Here is a 22,245-nt window from a genome sequence, read left to right as displayed (position 1 = left end):
CCGACAAGGAGAAAGAGGTGACCGAGACCGTTCTCGGTTACCCCAACAGGTACAAAATGCGAAAATGTACCTGCAAGACTGGGTAGAGGATCCGTACCCTCTACCCACGGAGGGTCACCAAGGAGAACCGACTTGCGTCGTCCCCCATATCCTGCGACGACCAGACGCCGCAGGTCAAGGCCCGGAAGTACCCGAGTACTTCGGCAAGGCGCAATGGGGGAATCGTCCCGACCCACGCGGCCGGCTACCCGAAGAAGACCTGGCCGTCGATAGCCAGGAGGTTAGCTCCTGTAGCACGGGTAGTTCGAAAAAAGGGTAAAGACGGTTACGTACACGCGGTCGCTTGAGCCGTTTTTTCCCCACGAACTAGACCCGACCCCGCGTGCTCGCCAAGGACACGGGGGGTATTGTCCGATAATACATCCCCCGCTACCGGAGGCGAGCACGAGAGCTCCTGTAATGCCGATACAGGAGGGAGCGCACGCCGAGGCCTCCGAAGGCCCGACGATAGGAGGACAAGACACCGGGACAGCCGACGTCCCGGTGAGGCGTAACAATGGCGACGGGGGCAACGACGACCGAAAAGATTCGGTCGACCCCCTGACTCCCGCGAGCCCGAGGTCGCCGGAGAAGGGTCCGTGTCGTACGGACTCGAATAATTGGGGGGGCGTCACTGATCTGCGGACGTCCCAAGAAAGGGGGAGAAGGAAACGCAAGCGGGGCCAGCACCGAAATCGAAGGCCCCGGCGGAACGACCTCACCGATAAGGCCGCCCCGAAGGTTGTCGACGGCGTCATTTGCCTTATGACGTCGAAGATTTACAACGTCCTCGGCTCGATAGCCACAGAGGGAAATGCATTTAAACCCCGCACGATCGCCGTTGATACGTGCTCGGCGTATAATCTGGTGAGGAAGGCCGACCTTTTCCCCGATTGGACGCGTTACGTCGTGCACGACGCACCTCTGCCACGACTGGCAGGCGCGAATAGCAACCCCCTCAAGCTTTCGGCCGTCGTCCGCCTGGCCGTGCGGTTGAGGAACACGGTGTTCTGAATTCCGTTCGTAGTCGCGGACCAGCTCGCCGTGCCGGTCCTCCTCGACACGGCCTTCATCGATACGCAGGTGCGATGTATCGACATCGAAGCTCAACGAATGTAGCTACGCCAAGGCGGCTCCTTGCCATCGTCGACGGGAAGGGGGAGTCGACTCCCCCTACCAGGCGACACGGACGACACCCGGGTCGGCCAGACGTACGCGAGGAGGCCCCGCAAGCGATCCGAATCGCCCGTTGGCTTACCATCCCCGCGATGTCACAAGCCCGCGTGCGTGTGACAACCGCGGGGAGGGGCCTCGTGTTCCTGGAACCCAAGCCCTCACTCCAACACCGACACGGAGTGAGGCTGACGAATGGCGTCGCGGAGGTCCTACCGAATCAGACCTTCGACGTCATCGTCGCGAATTTCTCACGACGAGAAAGGAGGCTTCCGAAGCACACCGTCGTGGGATACGCGAAGCGCAACCTCCTCGCGATCCTCACTCCCGAACGTAAGGTGGCCGAGGGGATCGCGCACGCGCTACACCTGACCGACGTGACCGATCAAGTCGGTGGGGTAGGAGTTGGCCGATCCAACTCCGACGATAAGACCACCGCCGGGGGCAGGGGGGTCGACCCGGACGAACGGTCGCCTTTATGCCAACCGACGGCGAGGGGTACTGTACTCCCCCAGCAAAAGGATCCCGAAAATCCACCGATGGATTGGGAAAAAGAGATCGACCTGTCATACATCGACGATGACAAGATCCGTGGCCACGTACTCGAAATGCTCCGTAAGCACTCGAGTTTGTGGAGCGGTGCGCTTGGAACGATCCAAGCTACTGAGCACCGCATTCCTCTCGAACCGGGAACGAAACCGATTCGTTCTATGCCCTATCGGAATGGCCTGGCCATGCGCGAAATGGTCGCGAAGGAGGTCAACAAGATGTTGAACGCAGGGGTTATCGAACCTGCCAGCACCGAGTGGGCGTCCCCGGTGGTGCTCGTACCGAAGAAAGACTGCTCTCTTCGGTTCTGCATGGACTAGCGGCGTCTCAACGCGAAGACCGCAGCGGATTCGTATCCGCTGCCACGGATGGACGACTGCATCGACTCGCTAGGAGATGCAGCCGTCTTCACCACGTTGGACTGCAATTCCGGTTACTGGCAGATCCCGGTCGCTCCGGAAGACCGGGACAAGACCACGTTTACGACGCATATGGGCACGTTTCGCCACTTTCGCAGGCCGTTTGGACTCAAAGGGGCACTGGCCACCTTCCAACGTGCGCTCGACATAATACTCTCCGGAGTCCGCTAGCAAATATGCCTCGTCTATCTCGATGACGTGATCGTGTTCTCCCGTACGCACGGAGAACACGCGAGGATCTCGATACCGTCTTGAGCTTACTGCGGAGTTCCAGTATCTCCCTTAAGCTCAAGAAGTGCAGCTTCTTCCGACCGAAGGTGCACTACCTGGGGCACGTCATCTCCCCAGGCAAGTTGAGCGTGGCTGATACGGCGGCCGACGCTTTCAAGACGTTCAAGTTCCCGAGGACGTTGACGCAAGTGCGCTCGTTCTTCGGGGCGTGTAACGTATACCGCCGATTCGTTAAGGGGTTCGCTAAGATTGCGCGTCCTCTGACCGACGTGACGCGCAAGGATTCGGATCCCGATTTCTATAACCCCACGGAGCTGCAACTTCAGGCGTTCGAGAACCTTAAGAAGTGCATGATCGCTCCGCCGATCCTCGCGTTGCCTCCGGCACGGTCGTCCGTACCTGATAGACACCGACGCGAGTGCCTACCAACTCGGCTGCACCTTACTTCAGGAGCACGAAGAGCCGAACGACTGGCGCCCCGTGGGGTATTGGTCGTACTCACTGTCCGAGAGTGAGCGCAACTATAGCGCTACCGACGCGAGTGCTTCCCCGTAGTGTGGGCCGTCCGCACACTACGTCCGTACGTAGGAGGCACGAAGTTCACCGTACGGACGGACCATGACGCCCTCCGATGGCTCATGTGCCTCACCGAGAGTTCCGGAAGACTCACCCGGTGGCGGCTACGTCTGGCTGAATACGATTTCACCATTCAGTACCGCCCCGGACGCGTGCATCAGGTGCCCGATGCCCTGTCACGACTCGTGTCGCCGAAGGTCGCCGATGACCCTCGCCCCAGCCTCGAGGTGGATGACGACATCCCCACTTTCGACGGGGGCACGACAGTTCGAGACGTATTGAACGAGCTCGCGGACCACGCTTGTACCGCGAGCTGCGATCATCAGGCCGTCCATGTCTTCGTAACGACACGGAATCAAGCCGAAGCCCGAACAAGGTCACGCGTACGGACGCGCGACGAACCGAGAGGCGACGACGAAGCCCCCGCTCTCCAAGGACCCAATTCGTTTTGGGAGGAGAACGACGAGTTCGACGCCGCCGACATCCAGCGCGCCAAAGACCCCGAGGCTGGCGCGCTCGACTCCCCGGTCGCCCCACCGCAGGACGACCTTCCGGCCCCTCTTACGATAGAGGAGATAGCCGCGGAGCAACGCGTGGATGACCTCTGCCAAACCGTTTTGGCACGACAGTCAGAGTCCCGGGACTCCGCGTTCTTCGAGGACCACCATGGGGTGCTCAAACGGAGACACCCCTTCGACCCTTATATCGTTCAGGTGGTGGTACCTCGGACGCTCCGCGCCAGGCTCCTTCGCCTGTGCCACAACCCGGCCATCGCGGGGCACCCGGGCCAGAACCGTATGTACTACGCACTTCGACGCGAGTACTACTGGCCCCACCTGGCTGCAGACGCGGCAGCCACGGTGCGAGGGTGTCGAACCTGCGCGATGAACCGGGTGAAGCTGAGGAAACATCTTAACCGATTGAGATTGTTTCCAGCTACGAGGCCCTTGGAGAGCCTCACGATCGACGTCTTGCGGCCGCTCCCCAAGACGAAGACAGGAAAACGATTCCTGCTCGTGATTACGGACGGCTTCAGTAAGCTAACGCAAGTCGTTGTGCTCCCCACGATAACAGCGCACACGGTCGCAGTTGCGTTCTGCGACTCGTGGGTGTTCAAGTATGGCGTCCCTCGCACGTTGCTTTCGGACAACGGCCCTCAGTTTAATGCCAAGTTCTTCCACAGCACGTGCCGCGTTCTGGGGATAACGAATTTGTACACTTCGGCGTACCATTCCCAGACGAACGGGCAAGTTGAGCGATATAACCGAACAATCTCCTCGATGCTGAGGAAATACGTGGGTGAACACCAGGACGACTGGTATGTGTACGTGGGGCCGCTTATGTATGCGTACAACTCCCACGTACATCGCACCACACGCACCACGCCGTTTGAGCTCGTGCTCAGCAGGCCAGCGCCGGAGTTCTCTCTCCGACGGGCGGACGGCGACACGCCCCCTTCCGATAGGGGGAACCAACGTGCCGAGTTCCTCAAGACCTTGGACTTGACTATCCAAAAAGGCCTACGGGAGCCTGCGTCGGACGCAGGCTCGCTATAAGCCTGACTTCGATAAGCGCATACGACGTATTAATTCCCGGCTCCGTCCCGGAGAATACGTATATCTCAACCCCACCGATGGGGCTAAGACATCGAACAAGCTCGCCTCGCCCGCTGTCGGACCCTACCGCGTGCTCGCCAATGACCTCCGAACCATCACGATCGATCGTGATGAGGTCACCGAGCGAGTCCCCGCCGACGGCTGCGTGTACGCGCCGTCTCCGATAGACGCGCCACGAGCAAGTAAGATGACCCCGCGGGACCTCGCCGATAAGGTCACCGCAGGAACCCAGTATGCCGTCGAACGGCTACTGAGACATCGAGGCATGAAAGACGGAACTACGGAGTTCTTCATCAAGTGGGCGGATTACGACGCGCCCACTTGGACTGCGCGGACTCACGTCCCGGAGGAGTTGGTGTCTCGTTACGCCCAACGCCTCCGGAGACGTACCGGCAGAGACCTCACCCAAACCGTGAACGCGGACGTTCACGCTTAACGGGGGGGCCCTCAACCGCTCCTACGCGGATTAACCCCAGCCTGCACGAACAGACTAAAAGGGGAAGCGAAGGAAGACGGCGGACCCTATCGGAGGGTCACAGCCGGGGACGGTTCAAGTCAAGTCGTCTTGACTTCTCGGACGTCAAGGACGCGAGACATAAGATCAGGACAGTACGAACTGCCTGAAAAAAATGTTGGGCCCTCGTAATGACCGACATTACGAGGACCGCAAAACCCCGTTCGAATCGGAAAAGTCGGACGACCTTCCCCCGAACAGGATTGCCGGACGATCCGTTAAGTCCAGCAACCACGGCGAGGGGAGGTCCGACGATTGAGGCAACCCCAACGGCATCACGGGCGCCCTTGGTATAATTGGACACAATGGCGGGAGAAAGCGGTACCGCGTACAATACCACACGCTGGAGGTGCGTAACGCGAGTGGAGGCCGAACGGCGATCGCCTCCATACGGCACATAAGCCCCAGAACGTGGAAGTGGTTAAGCAATACAAGGTGTTGCAAGTTGCGGAGAGGAGCTGAAACGCGGGGGCGTAGGGACTGAGAGTCACTGTGGCTCGTGAGGACAGGGGTCCCGGATGAGATACCGAGCCGCTACCCCAACGGCTAATACGCGAAAATTGGGGCAAGGAGAAAACTACACTGTCCTACCCCCGACCCGGTCTCGACAGCACCACCGGCGGATGAGGTGTGAAAAAATGAGAAGAAATGGGGACACTTTTCAAACAGTGCGGCAACCACACGCAGCGCACCGCTCGCTCGGTGTCAATCCGCCACCACGGGAATGGAAAAATTAACGGAAACTTAATCGGGGGAAAAATGGGCAACTCACGTGGGCGAACGTACGCACGTTGGCATACGAGACACGCAATGCCCCGCGGGATGGCCAAACGTAGCCCGACTCGACCCTTCAGACGGACAGTACAACACCATGAGGGGGACACACTCGGCGAAGGCGCCAACGAAGCAGCGCTCCGAACGCGCAGCTTCCCGGGGGCACCGTCCGAGATTGGCCGCCGAATAGCGGCGGCGTCGACACCGCCGCACTACCCCGAAACCAAAAATATTGAGTGGTGGACATTGCCCTGGGCAGAGGGGTGGCACGGATCGCACGTGCACGGCGCCGAGCGCGTGTCGCACGACCGACACGCCCCGACGAGCGGGATACAAACCCCCACCGTCTACTTTGGCGTCGAACGAATCGACAGCGCCTTTGATGGAGGAACGTCACCGCACCCGCGAAGGCTGCACACTCGCCCCGAATGGCGAGGGACGCGAGAGGATTGAAGGAGAACACGCGCTGCGCGCTGCGACCTCGCCACCGATGGCGAGGGGCGCGTGAAAAGAAAAGAACGTTCGTCGAGTGTCCGCCCCCTCGCCCCGATGGCGAGGGGCGCGGACAAGAAGACGTTCGCCGTGCGCTTGCGACCCCGCAACCGATGGCGGGAGGCGCGAGCGAAGAAGAAGACGATTGTAGTGCAATACGCACCTGGAAAGGGGGGTGAAAAGAAAGGAAAATATTTGAATATGAAAAGTAGTCCGGGTTGGGGGACACACGTGTGAATAATTGCACAGTTTTAATTTTTAATTATTTTATTTTATTTAGTTAATTAGTTGGCATTAAGTTTGTTGACACTAGATTAGATCTAGGATCTAACGCCGCGAGCTACTGTAGAGGCTCCGGCGGGGCGATATATACCTTAGCCCTCTGACGACCAAGTCAGTAAAGGTAACCCGAGTTGCCAGAGTTGAATATCGCCTTGGTCGAAGTCCGTCTTTCCCAAGACGCTCCCTTTTACCACAGATTACGTTATCCTTTGCGCTCGGGGGTTCCCTTTTCTTTTTCCTTTATTTCCCTATTTATTTCTACCTCTACCTCTATTTTTCCCTTAATTGTGTTGGTTCCACTGGAGTTGGTTGCGACCGATCCGGTGTAGGTGTTTTAGCCATCGGGCAACACGTTGTGTAGCGCTGCTACTGTTTCAAGTTCCGTCGGAACGCTGTTGCAACGACCCCTCCGTCGAAGGTCTTGCTGTACAAGACAGAGTTGGTACCACCTACCGCGATTGCGATCGCGCTGGTGAGGGTGTTTTTAGCCATCGGGCAACACGTCGGTAGTAGCGTTGCTACACGGTTACGATCCCGTCGGGTAGTGCTGAACAAGCCCCCGTCGAAGACCTTGAATTATACACAAGGTGCTGAAGACGCTCGTCGAGCATTGGCCTTACAACCCAGCGAACCGCGGTTACATCGTTGTAGACAAGCCCAACCCGCACTCGTCGAACGCCCAAGTCTTCACAAGTCTCTACCACCATTATCCTCCCGGGCCGGGTATCTTTCCTTAACCCCCCCGTCGGAGTTGAGCTACCGTGGGCAGCAAGCCCACACAAGGGGAAAGGGAGTCTCGAACGCTCCGTAGCGCGTGCCATCGGCAGTGGTTGTTGCTGTTGTTGTTTTTCGTCTTTTTGTTTGACCGTCGGACTGTGTTCGCGGCCTGCCAGGCACATTGCACTACAACGATTCCGCGCGTTCGCACCCTCGCCCCGATGGCGGGGGGCACGCGCGAAGAAGAATAAGTACGTCCACGCGTCCGCGCCCTCGCCCCGATGGCGAGGGGCGCGAACAAGAAGACCTTCACCGCGCGCTTGCGCCCCTGCCACGGATGGCGAGAGGCGCGAGCGAGGAAGAAGACGAATGCCGCGCGTTCGCACCCTCGCCCCGATGGCGAGGGGAGCGAGGACGGGGAGACGAGGTCTGACGCGACGGGATTCGCTGAGGGACAAGCATGACCAAGCTCTTCCATACCAAAAGGGAGGCGACCGTCGCAGACGGGTGCGTGAGCGTGCACGTCGACGTTCACGAAGGTCTCATGCGCTCTTCGGTAACGAGAGACAGCCTTTCGTGGCACTGTCTCGTTTTCCGAGCAGGAGGGATACGAAGGCGGGCGAGCTGTTAGACTTGTCGCACGACGAGACAAACACGTTCGGGAAAGCTGACACAACGATTCCCGCCACGGAACAGGAAGTCGGCCCCCTCTCGTGGGATGGCCGACGAGACGCGTGTTGTTGAGAAAACAAGTTGGGCTGCACGCATGCACCACAATAGAGACGGACACGCACGATCTACCCCACGGGAAAGGGGTGAGTAAGGAAGACGGCGCACCGCAGCGCGGAGTGGGGCCGCGGGCGCGCTGGATACTTCACGGGACGACGGGAATGACAGGCAACCGCGCTGCCCACGACCCAGGAGCGCTCTTACTTCGCTCCCGCCTCCAAGAAAACCACACCCTTCGGGGCAGGACGTGTAGCGCTCTCGTTAACGACGGCGAGGGGCAGGTACACATACGTCAGGGCGGCGAGGGGCAGTACCGACCGCCCCGCGCTAACGCTTCCTTCCCCTGACGTCATGCCCGCAAGGGCGAGGCAGTGGTGGTCTTCCGTGATCCCTGACCCGGACTACACCATGGCTGCGGAGCGCTTAGTCGTCGCGCTCGCAGCCACGCGCGGGCAGCGAGCACCACCAGCTCTGGGTGGCATGCTGTGTTGGGAGTCCGCAAGTCGGTACGAGGAAAGAAAAAAATTGAAGGAGGAGTAGGACAGTACCCGCCGCACCGAGCGGACGGGGACGAAGGCAACAAAGGCAAACATCTTTACGAATGGCACAGGACGTCCCTGGTGATGACCCGGACCGCCTCAACGGCCGATATCGTGGCTACGGTCCGTACAGCCATGGTCGAACGACCGCGGGGGACAATACCCGGGGTGACGCGGAACGTCGGCGTTCCGCGGCGGGCCCTCCGCGAGCTCCTCGACAGTGGGCATGGAGACCCTCTGATAAGAGGCGCCTCCGCGAGCGGGGACTGCAGCTGCCCTCGAACCATACGGCACGAGGGGATCGGCCCCCGGAACGGCATACGGATCGGGCCATCTGCGTGGCTGGCGGACAGCCTCGTGCGCAGTAGAGGCCCGAGCAGCCCGCAAGCCGTCTCTCTCTTGACGGTACCGATCGCGGTTCGCGACGGCGCGTTCGTACGCGCTGGTTTGATGGTGAGAAGCATCCCGCGCCGACGCAAGTTCGCGTTGCAAACGCTGCACCGAAACGGACGCCGCGTCCAGCTCACCGCCGAGACGGCGAGCCTCGCTACCGCGCGTTAAGAACCAGCTCACCAGGGTCGAGAGGAGATCCCCCACGACCCAAGTCCGGTCCCTGGTGTGCCCCAATGCACGCGCGAGTTTGGGTACAGATGTGACGTCCTCCTTCGTCAGGGAGAGGTCTCGAACAGCCACTCCCGAAGGAGCAGCGACCGCAAAGTCGTTCAGAGGCGGCACAGGGAGGACTGTTCCCGACGCGACGGGCGGCACTGTTCGCTCGTCCGCCCCACGAGGGGGACTGGAATGAAACGGGTTTGCACCCGTCATGAGAGGGATCGGTGCTATAGCATCTAGATCTCGATAACGCTTATCGCAGTTCCGCCTCGGCCCGGAACCGACGCCGCCACGCCTCCCCCTCGCCCCGGCCGATGCCGGGGACACTGCCGCACGAGACGCGAAGGCGTCCATTCTTGTGTCGTACACGAGGAAAGGGCTTCGTATGCCCGTCGCAAAGTCCGGCCAGTAGCGGTAGTGACGCTCATTCACCTCGGACGCTCGCGTCATCAAAGATACGACTCCCTGGAGCGTCCAGGGTGCGGCCGCCGGATCTCGAGCGGATGGGGCGGGACAGGGGGGAAGTTGGACGCGAGGCGAGACAGGGACAGATACGACACCGTCTCGTTGGGCTGAACAAACACCCGATGGTGCCCGCCGACTTCGGCCATAAAGGTGCTACCAATCGACCATGTCCACTCCTTCTCACAGCTATCGAGCAGGAGGGAGCGAGCGGGATGGCTCGGGTCCACGACGGCATATCCGAAATGCTTCAGTACGAACGGAAGCAGGGGGTGTATCCCGAGCGAAGGGAACGTCTCGTGAACCGTCCTCGGGAGCGCAGGGAAGTCACCGGGGGAAAGCCCCTGCTCCAAGGTGGAAGACGCGAAGACGCGACCGTCCTCTTCAGACGATCCCCTGCAGGCCGCCCAGTCCAGATGAGCCACGGCGATTCCGTGGAGTCGCATCAGGGTGGCGGCCGATTTCTGCAGCGCGACCCGGGGCTTCGTGTACACGTACGGGCGCGGATACACGTAGAGCCCCGGGATCTCTGCCAGGACGAAGCGGCGCGGACGGTCCGGGGTGAACCCGGACAAGTAAGTCACCATCCGGTCCACGTACAGTACATCCTCCAGTCCGAAGGCAAAGGTTCGATCCCCACGTATAGTGTCGGGAATCCGGTAATCTACGCCGTCTCCTTCGGCAAGGAGACGGGCAAGCGCCACTGCGGACTGGTCCGTGAGGCCGGCCTCGCTGATCTTGCGTATGCGCAACAAGTCAGGGCGAAGATACGGGCTCGCCAGGACCTCTTCCACTGTCACGCCCACTCGAGCGTGGCGAGCCTACGGATGCTGAAGGTCGCTGAGCGGCAGCGGGGTGGACCGCAGAAAAAGAACGCCGAACCAACGCGCGGTACTCGTGGGGCCCGACTCGTCCGCCCCCGTGGCGGGACCGAGGACCAAGCGGGCCACAGCTTGAACAGCGTCACTCGCAGCGGGTTCGACAAGCCCTGCAGCGGCGACGGGACCAGCAGAGGGGCACGGAGCACGACCCCCGCCATCGGCACGGTAGCTAGCCGTGCGACCAGGGACGCCCCCCAAGTCGTCGGACAGCGTGGTCTCCCTCGACGGCCGGGTCCTCTGGAAAGGCGAGGTTGTAGCGGGCGACACGCCACCCGCGTCACCAAGACGCGGGGGCAGATGCGGCACGGGCCGCACGCCATCGGCTTCTTCGGCCGGCGCCGCATGAGCAAGCGCCGGCGGGGTGGATGGTGACGGAGGCGACATGTGAACACGGTGTCAGTCGCGAGAGCACGTGGAAGATGATGGTTGGAGCGAGCAACACACGCCACGGAGAGAAGGGCGAAGCGAACGATACGGCACGGAAGCCCGCGCTAGGGCAGACAAGGGAGCCGGAGGGCAGAAGCGCACGGCAGCACGGAAGAGCACGACGAGTAGGGGTCCGGATACGCCGCCACCGGGGCAGACGAAATCAGGCGCGATGACAGGAGGGTATAATTGGAAATATCGCGAGGGGTGGACGACGGACAGAGACACACGAGGCTCCCTTTAAGCACACGTGCCCGCGGACGGTCACGCTTGACGGGGAGGCCGTGTGGTATAACGGCAAACTAGAGTTAGATCTAAATTGGATCCCGCACTGTAGAGCCGGAGCTGTACAGTACGGACCCACACGTGTGCGCGACACGCACGTGTACTGTCAGCCCGATGCCTGACAGCGCTACAGTCCAGGCTGACCCGCACTACAGTAGCCCCCTACAGTACATCGGTACTGTAGTGTTATGATAGAATACTTTGTAAATTAAATACGCGAGCGACCGACGACGGAGGAAAAGGACAAGCACGAGCTTGTCCACGACTCTCCGTCTAGGTCAGCGATGCCGCTTACTCTACTAGAACGACCGGCCTACTCTAGTCCGTTCTAGGCAATGGACCGTGCGGGCAAGGACGCGCCAGCACGCGAGCGAGCCCGGATCCGCCTCCGCCCGTCGGTACTGGATCGTCTACCAGTACCGCACCGGGGCGTCGAGGCGTAGATCCGCTCGTGCGTGCGCGCGTCCGACCCGACCGCGCTCTACCACACTGCTACCAGAGCCCGCGCCCGGTCCCGTGTGTGAGTGGTGCTTCATCCCGTTCTCGGCGATCCGAGGTCTATAGGACTGTACGCATACACCCCTCTCCGCAGGGGTGTTTATGCTACACCCCTTAAAAATTATATCAAAATTAGATCCGAAATAATTAGAGATCCAATGCCAACGGCGGCGGCGACGGCGCTGAACGGGCACCGTTATCCGGGAACTTAGAATATACTGTAGCCAACGACACTGTAGCCGGGGAGCAAGTTATACTGGAGTGTGCGCACCCTCAAGAAAGCTCGAAGCAGATGTGAAGTCATAGAAAGTACGGTACAGTGCCCACGCGATAACTGCAACACCTGGGGAGACCCCCCTTTGTTGCAGATATCGCGGATTTTCAGTTTTCAAATCTTATGATAGGGCCTAGCATATATTCCATAAGATTCTAGGATCCAACACCTCAAAATATTTATTTGAAAAACATATATATATTTTGACTATCTTTGGCCGTCGACCATCTGTCGCCTGATCGAGGACTGAATTTTTTGTAACCCCTTCAAAACAGCCCATATGACGCTCTGGAGGTATGTTACAAAGGTTGCAGTAATCAGATCTGAAACGGTCCTATTTTTTAGTAATTTTGAGTGACCCCGGAGATGGTTCCCCACTTGCTGTTTCATTTATCGGGTAGTTGCAGTGGGCACTGTACCGTACTTTCTATGACTTCACATCTGCTTCGAGCTTTCTTGGGGGTGCGCACACTCCAGTATAACTTGCTCCCCAGCTACAATACTGTCGTTGGCTACAGTATATTCTAATTCCCCGGATAGCTGTACACCAATAGAGAAGACAGAACAGCTACAGTGCAACCTCCCAATAAGAGTGCTGTTCGTAAAAGACAAAGATACCCATAGACAGAGGTTTATCACTACGGGAGGCATTATTATCATAACTCTGTCCTAAAAAAATCACTGATTCTTGTTTGACAAAAATTTTCCAGCGCTTGACGTCTCAGTCCCCGTTGCACCTTTTCCAACCCCCGTAGAACCGCCCCAGAGGTGTCATAATTGCTCATAATGACGTGAGCAGAAGCCAAAATGCGCAACTGCTCACGAAGGGGAGGCATAAACACTTCCTCATCGCCTCCTTCTGTGTTCCCCGAATCTTCTTCGGGACTGGAGATAAAAGCAACCAGATCTCGGTCTGTGACTGGCTCTGTAGACTCCATTTCTGATTTGTGATGAAGTAGGTACTCCACTCGCATTCGCTCGCTGCTATCTTGTACACCTTGATCAATTTCGATGTCAAGTTCCCGACGGTCACGGTGCAACACAATTTCACCTTTCACATCAACATCCTCACCTACGACTTTGGTGTGACACCAGCAGTTTCGAATAACCCTGCTCTCCATTTCTTCCCATGCTTTTTTATCCAACGCATACCTTGTAGCACATCGACCTTGTATATATTCTTCTCTCCCATATCAATAAAGTCAAGAGCTCTGCCCATTTGCAACCTCCTGTAGCGACAATTCAAAGCAGCGATAACTCCCGTGTGGGATAACTCCTCTCCGCCCTGGGTTGGGTGAGAGGCGGAGGCTTTAGCGAGGGAGCACGCGGCGCGGACGCGACGCGCCAATTGAACCGATTGTAGTATAACCCCCCCTTACCGGAATTAGATATACATCAGATCGGCTACTGTAGAGCCCGAGCTCTACAGTACCTCCGCACGCGCCCACACGTGTACGGGGCGCGCACGCACACGTGTGCTAATACGTGTAACACACGTGTACAGTCAGCACGGGCCGACCCGCGCTGACTACAGTAGCACTACAGTACAGTCCGTACTGTACTGTAGTATGATAGGATTCACTTGTACATTAAATACGCGAGCGACCGACGGCGGTGGGGGGAGGACAAGCACGAGCTTGTCCAGAACCTACGCCTTTGGTCAAGCTCGCCCCGCTTATTCTAGAACGGGTTCCCACTAGCCCGTATCTAGTTAAGAACCGAGCGGGCAGGGGACGCGCGAGCACGCCAGCGAGTCTAGATCCGCCTCCGCCCGTCAGCGCTGGTACGTGACCCAGCGCTGCGCCGGGGCGTGGAGGCGTAGATCGGCCCGCGCGTGCGCGCGTCCCCGACCGTTACCCGCTCTACCACTGCTACCCCGGGCTCGCCCGGTTCCCTTAGCTGGGGTTGCTTCCCGTCTTCCCGCCGATCGAGGTCTCCGCACGAACTGAGTATACACCCCCCTCCGTTGGGGGTGTTTATACTACAGTGGTCTCCCGACCTAGAAGACTCTACGATCGTTCCGAGATGACGGCCGATTTCCTCCGCGTCCGTATGCGTCGAGATGAGCGAAGGGTCCGAACCCTCGGTCCACTCCGCACGGACCGATATGCAGGCGTCCGCGCTACGCATCCGATCCGACGACGGCGCCGCAGGTCCTCGGGATCGCGAACCGTCGCTGGGCTACTCAGAAAGACGCGCTTGCGCGCTGTACGAACGCATCGCGGAGTATATCGAGGATGTCCGGACATCCCTTCGTGTCGACGTGACCGACCAGGTCTACGCGCGCTGTCCTGACGAGTCGCGCTCCCTCCACGAAGGAAAGTTGAGCGCGTGACTCAGTCCTGGGAGAGCCTGCGCGCGCTCGCCGACCAGTTGCACTCCGTCTAGTGTTGGTCGAGGACGCGCGCATCGAGGCCCCTACGGCGGACGTTGCAGGTCGACCCGCGAGTACGAACTCCGGGGTACGACGGGACACGCAGCCTTCCCCATTTGCCGAACAGATGGGAGCGTTCGCGCATACGGCTGCAGAACTCAACTCGACGCTTCAGGCGCGTTCGTAAGATAGAACAGGACTCGGCCGTAAGGTCGCCCGGAGCCCCCCCGAGAGGGCCCGGTGCCACTGTTCCTCCGGGCGCGTCCGATGCGCAGGAGTGGCCTCCGACTGTTGCCGTCACCAGTCGGAGCGCGGAGGATATCAAACCAACGGCCGACGCGAACTTCGCGTCCGAGACTCAAGCTCTGCCGCATGCCCCCGGAAGCATGCGGCGTTTGCGACAGGTACCGTACGGGCCCGACCAGGACCGTGGAGGAGCCGCTCGCCGATCCAGAGAACCCATGTTCTCCGTCGATCCTCGCCGGGGCGGCTACCCGCCGGTAGATTACACCGCGCACCCCGGTCCGGTAGACGTACGTACACTACCCGTCACCCCGTCAGGCGCGTTCGTAAGATGGAACAGGCATCGGCCGAAAGGTTGCCCGGAGCCCCCCTGAGAGGGCCCAGTGCCACTGTACCTCCGAACGCGCCCGATGCGCAAGAAGGGAGCCCGACTGGTGCCGACACCAGTCGGGTCACTGGGCAGCGCGGCCCCAAGACGGACGCGAATTTCGCGTCCGAGACCCAAGCCCTACCGCATGTCGCCGGAGACATGCGGTAGATGACACGCGTACCGTACGTGGACGACAAAAGACGCGGAGATACCGCCCGCGGATCAAAAGAACCGATTCTCTCTTTCGATCTCGGCTGCGGCGGCTATCAGCCGATGGATCTCACCGCGCACACCGGTCCGGTAGACGTCCGTACGCTACACGAATTCTTAAACGGACTAGCCTCTGCGACCCGGGCCGCAGTGGCTGAGACGGTCCAACGATTGCCCGGACAACAGAAGACAGACCTTCCAACGATCCGCCGTATCGCGACGGCGGGAGGCACAACGTGCCGCGCTCGGCGCGGTTTGCCGCTGCCGGATCCGAAACCGGCAGCGAGGGGGAATCGAACCCCGAGGTGGCATGCGACAGTTCGCCTGCGGCATCCCTCCACATAGGAGAACATGAGGAGCAGGCCGACCCTGTCCTCATTACGCGAGGCTACAAGCCCGTGGGAGGCCGACCTCCCACGCCATCGTCATCAAAGTCGACCGGACGCTTCGCTACTGCGTACGCCCACACTCCAAGGGCGCCCGGTGGTACGGACCACCGGGTCGCGGAGCTCGACATCTCGCATCGAGATGGAGGCAGCGCTGCGCCTCGCGTGCCCCACCTCACCGATGAGGAGGCACGCCCCACAAGAACCCACCGATAACCCCGTGGGTCTGGTGGCGACCACCATCCGCGAAGAACGCGAAGGCGCCCAGGATTCCGTAAGCCCGGCGCGTGTTACCGTAAGAGAAGATACCCTGACCTCCATAGGTCAGATGCCACGGACCGACCGTGAAGGCACCGAGGCTTCCGTAAGCCCCGTGCACAAGATAGAGCGTCAGGCGTGTGCCGATGCAACACGCCCCGAAAATCCTACCGAACGCCGTGTCGCCGAGGGGATCTCACATGCGCTACACCTCACCGACTTGACCGATTTAGCCGGGGAGGCAGAAGCTAGCCGACCTAGTTCCGCAGAGAGGACACTCGTCGAGAAGGCAGGGATCGGTACGGGCGAACCCCGGCCAAGTGCCCGCCGCCGACGGAAGGCACTCGAACCATCACAATCGGTCGTGATGGTGTCACCGAACGCGTCTCCGCAGACCGCTGCGTGTACGCGCCACCGCCGACGGACGTGCCATGGGCGAGTACAACAACCCCGGGGGACCTTGCCGACAAGGTCACCGAGGACACGCAGTACGCTGTCGAGCGACTACTCCGGCATCGGGCCATGGAGGACGGAACTACGGAGTTCCTCATCAAGTGGGCGGATTACGACACGCCCACCTGGACCACACGGACTCACGTCCCGGAGGAGTTGGTGTCTCGTTACGCCCAACGCCTCCAGAGGCGCACCGGCAGGGACCTCACCTTGGACGTAAACGCGGTCGTTCACGCTTAACGGGGGCCCTCAACCGTCTCGTTCGGCTACAATCAACCGCTTCGTTGCGGTTAAAGTAGTCCCTTGCGGTTAGAGACCAACGGTACGTTCGGAAGCCAAGCCGTATTTGACTTCCAAACGCCACGGACTCGAGACGTAGCGACAAGGCAGTACGAACTGCCTGTACGAAGAACGTTCCTCGTAATGACCAACGATAAGAGGACGACAGACGGCTCGAGGGGAAGGCAATTACCCCCTTTCGGAGCCGGAAGGTCGGACGCCCCCCCCCCCCAAACAGGGTCGCCAGACGTTCCGTTAAGGCCACCAACCGCGGCGAGGGGATGTCTGACGAACGACGCGATCACCTCCATACGGCACGCGAGCCCCGGAACGCAGAAGGGGTTAGTCAAGACAAGGCGTTGCAATTTGCCGAGAGGAGCTGCAACGCGTGGGCGCGAAGGAAGAGAGTCACTGTGGCTCACGAGGATAGGGGCCCCGGAGGCGACACCGAGCCACCCTCCCAACGGCTAATACGCAAAAAATTCGGGCAGGGAGAAATTACACTGTCGTGCCCCCGACCCGGTCACGACGGAACCGGTGGACGAGGTGTAAGAAAATGGAAAAATTATGGATGCTTGGGCGTACAGTGCGGCAAACCCACACAGTGCACCGCTCGCTCGGTGTCAATCTGCCCCCACGGGCAAGAGAAAATTAACGGAAAATTAGTCGTGAAAAAGAAATGGGCAACTCACGTGAGCAAACGTATGCACGTCGGCATGCGAAACACGCAATGCTAAGCGGGACGGCCAAACGTAACCCCGGTCCGACCGGCCAGACGGACCGTACCACACTCCTCGGAGGCGCCAACGACGCCGCGCTCCTGACGCGCAGCTCTCCCGGCGACACCGTACGCGATCGGACGCCGGAGAGCGACGGCGTGGACACCGCCGCCCTACCCCGAAACCAAAAATGTTGAGTGGTGGACATTGCCCTGGGCAGACGGGTGGCACGGATCGCACGTGCACGGCGCCGAGCGCGTGTCGCACGACCGACACGCCCCGACGAGCGGGATACCAACCACCACCGTCTACTTTGGCGTCGGACGAAACGACAGCGCCTTTGATGGAGGAACGTCACCGCACCCGCGAAGGCTGCGGCCTCGCCCCGAATGGCGAGGGAGGCGAGAGGAATGAAGGAGAACGCGCGCTGCGCGCCGTGCCCCCGCCACGAATGGCGAGGGACGCGAAGGAAAAGAACCGCCTTCAGGCGCTGTGCCCTCGCCCCCGAATGGCGAGGGGCGCCTGAAGGATAAGACGAAGTCCGCACGCTGCGCCCTCGCCACGGATGGGGAGGGGGGCGCGAAAAAGAAAGGAACGTTCGTCGAGTGTCCGTCCCCTCGCCCCGACGGCGAGAGGCGCGAACAAGAAGACGTTCGCCGTGCGCTTGCGCCCCCGCAACCGATGGCCGGAGGCGCGAGCGAAGAAGAAGGCGAATGCCGCGCGGCCGCGCCCTCGCCCCGATGGCAAGGGGGCGCGCAGACAAGACGACAAATGTCGCGCACGGCCGCGCCCTCGCCCCGATGGCGAGGGGGCGCGCAGACAAGAAGACGAATGCCGTTCGCGTTGTGCCCTCGCCACCGGTGGCGAGGGAAGAGAACGAGGAAGAGGAGGGACGTCACGCGCGCGGCGCCCTCGCCACCGATGGCGAGGGGAGCGCACGGACCAAAAGACGAACAGCGCGGCGAAGAAGAGGACGTACGTCCACGGGTCTACCCCCTCGCCCCGATGGCGAGGGGCGCGCGCGTCCAATAACACGAATGCCGCTCGCGCCGCGCCCTCGCCCGGATGGCGAGGGACGCGAAGTATCAGGACGTTCGTCGCGCGAAGAAAAGAAGACGTTCGGCGCGTGCAGAAGAAAACGTACGTCCACGCCTCCGTCCCCTCGCCCTGATGGCGAGGGGCGCGCCGACAAGGAGACAAATGGCGCACTCGAGCCGCGTCCTCGCCACCGCTCGCGAGAAGCGCGAAGAAAAGGACTTTCGTCGAGCGCCCGCGCCGTCGCAACCGAGGACGAGGGGTGCGTGTGGACAAGAACACGAGTGCCGCTCGCGCCGCGCCCTCGCCCCGATGGCGAGGGACGCGCGAGGCAAAGGCGTTGGATGTGCCCCGCTCTCGGACGACGAAGGGGCAGGACGTGAAGAAATGCGATCGTCGCGCGCCCGGCGCCCTCGATCCCGCATGGCGAGGAGCACCGGGCGGATAAGACGAATACAGCGCGCTGAGCCCTCGCCCCGAATGGCGAGGGCGCCAAGAATGGAGACGAGCGCCGCGCGTTTCCTTTGCCTCGCTACCGACGACGAGGTCGCGCATCGGATAAGAACGTTCGCCAGGAGTCGCGCCCTCGCCAACGGATGGCGAGGGGCGCTAGGCATAAGACGAACCCCGAACGCTGCGCCCCCGCAACCGAACGGGAAGGGGCGCCCGATCATTTGTCGCCCCTTTCCCCTCCGCGTCCGGAGAGAGAAAGGGTGGGGGTACTAAGAAACGAGGGCACGAAGGGGAATTAGAAGAAGAAGACCGACGCAAAGAACACGTAACCATGGAAACAGTTTTACTGTGGTACGGCGCCAAGTCCCCTCCTCCTCGCCGACGAGGGCAAGTGGGGGAACCCGCGCGGTTGACGATCAGACCGCGCGGACTAACGACTAGGGTCGTCGGAGGGCATACGGGCCTTTGGCCCGTAATTGTTCGGAGGACAGTACCCTGGATGCCGCGGAGGTTCGGCGTCCATCTCCACCAGACTCGGTATGGCGAGACGAAGAGCGGCCTCGCCCGTACGAGGGACACCCTCACCGAACGCCCAGTTTCGGGACAGGCAAGGGTCAGGCCCGTACTCGGCATACGGATCGCGGATAGCAGCAGGAGCCGGGGGCGTCTGGAGCGCTACCGGCCGACAACGTGACTTCAGCTCTTTCCAGTACGAGCTAGGCGAAGCACGAGGTTATGAGAGAAGCGGGGATGGAAAACCGTGAGGTGTTTCGCAGGGGAAGCTCTTCAGAAAAAAATGAGCGAGCGCATTCGCTCGAGTTAACTCGCGAAGAGGATTGCGGGTCATCGGGCGCTCGTCGTACCGAGCCCGCCGGGCAATCAACAGTGGACGACACAACGACGGGTTGGGTGTAGGCCTGCCGTCGACGAAAAATGGGGAAAATACGAGCAAGTACGAGGACCGATCGAGGCGCATGACAATGCACACCCTCACGGACTGTGCTGGGAAATTTTGCAGAAAATATTTTCGCGGGAAACATTTTTGCAATTTTTTGGGGTAATTTGATCAAGGGCTCAGGGCTGAGCCTGCTCGCGCACGCGCACGCGCGCCCACGGGTACTGTACGAACTGTGGCCATGATATCACAGTGATCCCGAACGGTGCGTGCACAACCGCCCGCCGCCTGTCACCTTTTCTCCGCCGCGTCCGCGCTGCACCCGCTCTGTTTGCCTTCGCGAGTGCGCCCATCATCTCGTCGCGGCTGCGCCGCTAGCGTGACACCCATGCGCGTCGCCAGACAACGCCGTGCAGGCTGATTGCGCCACCGGCGGCGCCGCTCGCTTTCGCGCGCGCGCGTCGGCGTGCTGCTGCGCCCCAGACAACGCGCACGTCCCGACCTCCTCAGCACCAATATTCGCCTTTACGCAAGCTCATCATCTCATCGCTGCGTGTCTTCGCGCCCTGCACCGCCGGCTCGCCATCTCGGCCCCGCTGGCGCGCGCGGGGACCCTGGCCCTCCGCATGGTCAGGCCCCCAGCCGCCCACGTCGTCCGTACAGGGCCGTTCACCGACTGCCGCACCGTACAGCGACGAAGTTATGAGGACAGTTCTCTACGCGCCGGCACAGGTAGAGCACAAAGGGGACGGATGCTTTTAAAATTGATACCCCATAATCGCACGGGAGTGATGTCGAAGAGGAGAGGAGAAGTCGCACGGAAAGAACGACGCGGCGCGCGGACAACGGGCGGATCGAGGGTCGCAGCAGACCCATATTACGGCTGGTCCTGCGCGACGGAGGCCCACGAAGGCGATTGACCAGGCGTATGCAAGACGACGAGGCACACGGCGTCACAAGAGGTTATAAAAAAGGACGGAGGGACCGCACACAACCCCCCCGCACGCGTGCACGAGGCCCGGCAAGCCGCTGCAGGTTGCGATGTCAGGGAGTGGGCCGTGCCTCCGGGACACGCTCGACGGCGACCACGGCAGCGCGTCTCGTCTGTTTTCACTTCGCCGTTGCCTCACGCACTCGCGCTCGCTCCGCGCGGTCCGCCCCGCGCTGTACCACGCTCCGTTCGCGTGTGGTAACATGGCGTACACCGCCACTTCCGCCGGACCAACAGCTGCTAGTTGGGGTATTGCAGGACCCACTGGGGCGGGGAGACGGTTTCTACGATCTACGACCTGCTCGCGCTGCACGTCCTCGTGCCGACGACGCACGTCAACATTGGCGCTACGGAAAAGGGGCACCGAGAGGGTGAGCACGCCCGACGGAAAGGACAAGGCAGACTACAGCACACGGAAAGAAGGGGCCCGGACACGACGAACGAGGGGGGGACTTCCGGGAAGCGCCCCAAAAGCAGGTCGCCGTCGGACGCTTGAGGTGATACTGGCATCAGGTCGAGATGCACGAGCACGCCCAGAGGGAACGCGGGAGAAACGACACGCCATGGGGAAGATGTTAGAAAAGCAGACTAGGGCAGAGACCACACGCCCGGTTCTACCAGCACATGTGGACGCGGACGTCCACACTTAAGGGGGGGCCGGTGTAGTATAACCCCCCCTTACCGGAATTAGATATACATCAGATCGGCTACTGTAGAGCCCGAGCTCTACAGTACCTCCGCACGCGCCCACACGTGTACGGGGCGCGCACGCACACGTGTGCTAATACGTGTAACACACGTGTACAGTCAGCACGGGCCGACCCGCGCTGACTACAGGAGCACTACAGTACAGTCCGTACTGTACTGTAGTATGATAGGATTCACTTGTACATTAAATACGCGAGCGACCGACGGCGGTGGGGGGAGGACAAGCACGAGCTTGTCCAGAACCTACGCCTTTGGTCAAGCTCGCCCCGCTTATTCTAGAACCGGTTCCCACTAGCCCGTATCTAGTTAAGAACCGAGCGGGCAGGGGACGCGCGAGCACGCCAGCGAGTCTAGATCCGCCTCCGCCCGTCAGCGCTGGTACGTGACCCAGCGCTGCGCCGGGGCGTGGAGGCGTAGATCGGCCCGCGCGTGCGCGCGTCCCCGACCGTTACCCGCTCTACCACTGCTACCCCGGGCTCTCCCGGTTCCCTTAGCTGGGGTTGCTTCCCGTCTTCCCGCCGATCGAGGTCTCCGCACGAACTGAGTATACACCCCCCTCCGTTGGGGGTGTTTATACTACACCGATCGGACGAGCTCGCGAAAAGGGAGTGGCTCACTGGCCGGTTACGCGCAATCGCCCCGTGGTGCGTGAACGGGAGCGACCGGTAACGGGTTATGTAGCATAAACACCCCCAAACGGCGGGGGTGTATGCACGCAGTTCAGTAGCAGACTCCGGATCGGCGGAAGACGGAACACACGCAAAGGGAAAGGACACGGGTCCT

General features: G+C 60.8%; 1 protein-coding gene across 1 annotated transcript; it reads left to right on the top strand.

Moving 5' to 3' along the window:
- The first annotated feature begins 1,751 nt into the window (after nucleotides 1-1,751).
- Nucleotides 1,752-4,543, top strand: CHC_T00003084001 (hypothetical protein). The gene is made up of 7 exons (XM_005714110.1): nucleotides 1,752-1,994; nucleotides 2,082-2,342; nucleotides 2,417-2,806; nucleotides 2,874-2,962; nucleotides 3,076-3,184; nucleotides 3,446-4,069; nucleotides 4,148-4,543. Exons 1-7 carry the CDS (start codon nucleotides 1,752-1,754, stop codon nucleotides 4,541-4,543), a joined length of 2,112 nt encoding a protein of 703 aa, XP_005714167.1.
- The last annotated feature ends 17,702 nt before the right edge of the window (nucleotides 4,544-22,245 follow it).

The sequence above is a fragment of the Chondrus crispus genome, genomic scaffold (genome assembly GCF_000350225.1).
Source record: "Chondrus crispus Stackhouse genomic scaffold, scaffold_170, whole genome shotgun sequence".
NCBI lineage: Eukaryota > Rhodophyta > Florideophyceae > Gigartinales > Gigartinaceae > Chondrus > Chondrus crispus.
Note: the sequence above shows the minus strand (reverse complement) of the source record. Positions and strands in the feature narration are given on the sequence as shown.

Coding starts and splice junctions, on each gene's coding strand:
- CHC_T00003084001 (XM_005714110.1), top strand. CDS start 1,752: ATGGATTGGGAAAAAGAGATCGACCTGTCATACATCGACGATGACAAG. Junction 1,995..2,081: donor ACAAGATGTTGAACGCAGGG/GTTATCGAACCT, acceptor TGCATGGACTAG/CGGCGTCTCAACGCGAAGAC. Junction 2,963..3,075: donor ACCGACGCGAGTGCTTCCCC/GTAGTGTGGGCC, acceptor GAGTTCCGGAAG/ACTCACCCGGTGGCGGCTAC.